This window comes from Palaemon carinicauda, chromosome 16 (assembly GCF_036898095.1).
Source record: "Palaemon carinicauda isolate YSFRI2023 chromosome 16, ASM3689809v2, whole genome shotgun sequence".
Lineage (NCBI taxonomy): Eukaryota > Metazoa > Arthropoda > Malacostraca > Decapoda > Palaemonidae > Palaemon > Palaemon carinicauda.
The window spans coordinates 45,180,976-45,186,214 of NC_090740.1; the positions used below are offsets into that span (position 1 = coordinate 45,180,976).

General features: G+C 37.7%; 1 protein-coding gene across 3 annotated transcripts in view; it reads right to left on the reverse strand.

The window, feature by feature from the left end:
• Nucleotides 1–1,041: 1,041 nt before the first annotated feature.
• The window catches only part of LOC137655735 (uncharacterized), a 6,040-nt gene continuing 1,842 nt past the window's right edge, over nucleotides 1,042–5,239 (reverse strand). For 2 of the 3 annotated variants that reach the window (XM_068389781.1, XM_068389779.1), the window contains 2 exons: nucleotides 2,343–5,239; nucleotides 1,042–1,971 (listed from right to left, as the gene is read on the reverse strand). The exon at nucleotides 2,343–5,239 is cut by the window's right edge. In XM_068389781.1, coding sequence (XP_068245882.1) covers nucleotides 2,801–5,239 — 2,439 coding nt within the window. In that variant the 3' untranslated portion in view covers nucleotides 1,042–1,971; nucleotides 2,343–2,800. The remainder of the gene's footprint in view (nucleotides 1,972–2,342) is intronic. The other variant, XM_068389780.1, reaches the window with a different exon arrangement.

A 5,239-nucleotide genomic window follows, 5' to 3' on the forward strand; every position in this document is an offset into this window, starting at 1 on the left:
ATCTCGTTACATATGCAAATGGTGCTACTCTTTTTACATCAATTCCATCACCAGACTGTAGACCTGGTGTTGCTGTATTCCTTAATAGGGATCTAGCTGTGATTAGTGCATGATGCAAAATATGGAGTGTGAAGTTGAATCCTAACAAAAGCTAACGTAAAATTGTAAGTAGGTCGAAATCAGTAGTTCCTTAACGTCCAGATCTCAGCATTGATAATTTTTTTTTCTTCTTTTAATTATATACAAATTTTTAGGTGTAATTCTTTCTTTGGGCTTTTTTCTTCTTTTATTACATACAAATCGCCTTTATGAAAAAGTCTTTTAAGATATTCGGCGATCAGTCTACTCTGAAGAAAGGTTTTATTTCTTTCATTCTACCTTGTCTCGAGTATTGTTCGCTTGTCTGGTCGTCACCTGCTGACTCTCATCTTAATTTGTACGACAAAAACTTGTGCTCTGTTAAATTCCTTATCCTTGATCGTTATATTAATCTCTGGCATCGTCGTTCATTTACTTTTATATAGATGTTGCATAAGATTTTTCATAACTCTGACAATCCTTTGTATTCGTATCTTCGTTGACTGTACCCTCCTGTACGTAGTACAGAGCTATGTACACAGATAGTTCAAACAGTCTTGTCTTCTCTATTATGAGGTTCAACACTGCACAGTATTCTAGAAGATTCTGGTTTGATTCCCAATTAATCAGTTGGATCTGGCGAATTTTAGAAGTTCAAACTTCCAAAGAGTGTTTTTGTGCGGAACAGGCTGACATGAGTCTCTCTACCTAGTTTATATACAGTATATATATGTACACGTATAAGGGTGTGTACATATATATATATATACTGTATGTATATATATATATATATATATATATATATATACATATATATACATATATATACATATATATACATATATATACATATATATATATATATATATATATTGTGAAGACTTTATGGCCAAGGTTCAGAGAATAATAAGTTCCATAGGTCACATAAAATAATTAATGAAAGGTTTAATTTCAAAACAGAACAAAATTTAACACTTTAATAATGAAACAGTTTACATAATTACGTTAATCTCTTTCTTACCGAAATAACCCAGAAAACACTCAAACAATCCTGCACCGCACAAATAACAAAATCAATAACCTTAATATACTAAATTTCAAATATAAAACACGTTACCAATTCCACTAAGGTTCACTCAAGACTTATACTAAAGAACATTAATACATTACAAAAACCGAGGAATAAGAAGACAGCTACTCCAATAGGACACTTATCACAGTAGAGGACCAGGTGAGACTAACTATGCATGAAATAAGTGGTCCGAAGAAAACTGAAAAGAAGGCGGGGAAAACAGAAAGTACTCTGAAAACGGGATAACTAAAGATACAGCCAAGGATTTTAAAAACAGGTACAGGAAAGAACTGTATACATTCCCACAATAAGAGAAGATTACAACTATATACATAATTAAGATGCCAATCTGGCAGATGGGTGACACCTCCCCCTTAGAAGACGAGCCCAACAGAGTGGCTCGTAGAAAAAGAGGCCAATGAGGAGAGTCTGACGATACTCTAGACTGGAGAAGGAGGTATCATGTTAAGGAGGCAATCGCGATAAGGCATCTGCCATGATGTTCTCCGTTCCCTTGATGTGGCGGATCTGTAGAGGGAACTTCTGCAGATAAATGGACCAGCGTAGTAGACGTTGGTTGTGGGACTTCATCTTGTCGAGGAAGGTCAAGGGGTTGTGGTCGGTGAAGACTAGTACCTTAGCAGCACCTAGTAAGTAGCATTCATATTTTTGCAGGGAGAGTACCAAACTAAGTGCTTCCTTCTCAATGGTGCTGTAGGACTTCTGGTGATGCTTGAACTTAGTGGAGGTGTAGCTGACTGGGTGAAGTATACCATCTGACTCTTGGAGTAGCACCCCTCCAGCTCCCGCATCGCTAGCATCTATTTGAAGGATAAAAGGCTTTTTAAAATCGGGGGATTTAAGAACAGGGTTGTTTATCAGAAACAGCTTTAAGGCTTCGAAAGAGGATTGACATTCTTCATTCCAACTGAATTTAACTTTGGTACTGGTTAGGGATGTTAAAGGGGCAGCAACTGAAGAGAAGTTCTTGCAGAATCTCCTGTAGTATGAGGCTAACCCTAAGAATCTTTGTAAGGACTTTCTGGTGGTTGGAACAGGGTACTCTAGAACAGCTTCTACATTGGCAGTTTTTGGTCTAACATTACCATCCCCAACAATGTGGCCTAAGTAGGTAACAGTAGCTTTACAAAAGACAGATTTAAGATTTATGGTTAATCCAGCCTCTTCTAACCTACGGAACAAACACTTGAGCCTATTCCCATGATCTTCCCAAGTCTGTCCAGTGACTACTATATCATCAAGGTAACAATAAACACCTTCCAAATCTTGGATGATGAAGTTTACAAGGCGCTGAAAGGTAGATGGGGCGTTGGTAAGGCCAAAAGGCATGACCTCGTACTGAAAAAGTCCAAAGGGTGTAATGAAAGCAGATATTAACTTAGCTTTTTCAGTTAATCCTACCTGATAATAGCCCTTTAAGAGGTCTATCTTCGTTACAAACTTTGCTTGTCCTACTGAATCAATTAAATCATCAATGAGTGGCAAAGGGTAGGAATCTTTAATGGTAACATTGTTAATCTTTCTATAGTCTGTACAAAATCTGTAGCTACCGTCCTCTTTTGGAACTAGGATGCAAGGTGAAGCCCATGGCGATTTACTCGGTCTTGCTAGACCATGCCGGAGAAGATATTAGACTTCCTCCTTCATTTTGCTCTTCTTCTCAGGACCCACACGATAGGACTGCTGACGAATGGGTGCTGTACCAGGAACCAGCTCGATGTCATGAAGCAGCAAATCACTTTTCCTGGGAAAATCATTAAAGAGAGTTGAATGGCTAGAGATTACATTCTTTAAGTCTTGCGACTGCCAAGGAGAGAGGTGGTTCAGGAATAGATCCAGGTTATTTAGAACCTCAGTATTGGTTTGTGGCATGGAGGAAGCAATAAGGTCTTCCAATGAATTGTCCTCTCCTGGAGTCTCTACCTTAAAATTAAGATTAACAACCGTCTCACTGGAACCATTTCCAGTTTCCCTAGAGTGATAAGCCTTAAGTAAATTAACATGAATGATCTGAGTGAGTTTTCTACGATCTGGAGTTTTGATAATGTAGGTATTATTGTTAACATTTTTTATGATGGGATAGGGCCCACAAAACTTAGCTTTAAGAGGGGAACCAGGGACAGGAAGGTAGGCTAACACAAGGTCATTAGGTTTAAATTTTCTGACTTTACAAGCTTTGTCATAGTTTCTCTTCATTAAGATTTGTTGACCCCTTAATTTCTCCCCAGCAATTTTCCTAACCTGCATTAATGTGCTTTTAAGTTTATTCATATATTGTTGAATGGTTTGGCTAGACTCAGAAGGAGTGTTCAACCATTCCTCTTTAATTACTGAAAGCGGTCCTCTAACTGACCTCCCAAACAACATCTCGTAGGGTGAAAAACCAAAGGACTCGTGGGGAACTTCCCTGATAGCAAACAGAAGGAAATCAATGCCCTCATCCCACTCAAGTTGACTTTCAACACAAAATTTCCTAAGCATACTCTTAAAAGTTTGATGCCAACGCTCAAGGGCACCCTGAGACTCTGGGTGATAGGCAGCAGACAAAGTTTGTTTAATATTTAGTTCTTTAAGTACCTGGGCAAAAAGGTCACTGGTGAAATTCGAACCTCTATCACTTTGTATTTCCTTTGGGATACCAAAGTTTGTGAAAACTTTCAGTAAAGAATTAGCAATGTTCTTAGCAGAAATGTTACGAAGAGGGATGGCAATAGGATATCGGGTCGTAGGACATATTAAAGTGAGCAAGTATTGATTACCTTTCTTGGTTTTTGGTAAAGGACCAACGTTATCTATAATTATCTTACTAAAAGGTTCATCAGGGACTAAGATCGGTTGTAAAGGTGCCTTGGGTATTACCTGGTTTGGTTTTCCTGATATCTGACATACATGACAAGTGCGAACAAATTCTGCTACATCTTTTTTCATATTAGGCCAATAGAAACTATTCAAAATCTTACAATAGGTCTTATGAATTCCTAAATGTCCTCCATAGGCATCATGAGCTATTTCCATTACAGAATTCCTAACAGAAAGAGGCAGCACAATTTGTCGCTTTTCGCTCCATGTGTCTTCACTAGATCTCTTAGGGGAACGGTAAAACCTCATTAACAAATCAGATTCAAAGTAAAAACATGGGGATTTGCTAATCTCACTTCTAGAAACTGCTTGGTCATGAAGCTTACTTAAAGTGTTATCGTGCTTCTGAGCTTTAATAAGGTTATCTCTACTCATAACATTTCGTGCTTCAAAATTTACAGAAGTGACTTTAGATTCATCCGAACTAGATTTCTGGCTACGAGTGACAACACAGGAAGGATTTACAGAGCAATCAGGATCAGGTTCAATGTTTTCACCTACAGGTTTTTCCATTACAATGACGTTGGGAACTACCAAACGTCCTGCAAGGTCATTAGCCAATAATAAAGTTACACCTTTTACTGGAAATTCAATATCTCTTATGCCTACCAGCACATTACCCTTCTTTATAGGACAATCAAGATGAACATTAGCAAGGGGAACTTTAGATATTTGTGAAAGGTCTTTCACGAGAACATGTTCATTAGTTACGTTAGCTTCAATATTAGGGAGAGCATTTCTCAATAGTAAACTTTGCGAAGCACCCGTGTCCCGAAGTATCCTGACTTTATATTTATCCCCATCAGAGTTCAAAGCTACAGTTCCATCAAAAGTAAAATCATCAAATAGATTTACAGGCTTTTCAGAATGGATATGGGAGACAGGCTTAATCTGACCATCTGTTTTACCTTTAAAGTTAAGAAAAGGGTTAAATGGGTTCCGAAAAGGCAAAGAAGTTTTACATTTAGGATCTGGACAGTTTTTAATTGTGTGACCGTCTTTCTTACAATAACTACAACGAACATTAGACGCTTTTGCCATATCAGTCAGAGTTTCAGAGTTTTTAGCTGGAAATGGTTTTACATTCTGGTCGGTTCTCTTACTGTTGCTAAATTTATGTATTAAAGAGTAAGTGTCTGCTAGAGAAGCTGCCTTTAACAAGTCTTTTTCTTCCCTATCCTCTAAATACATCATAATGTTCAAAGGAAG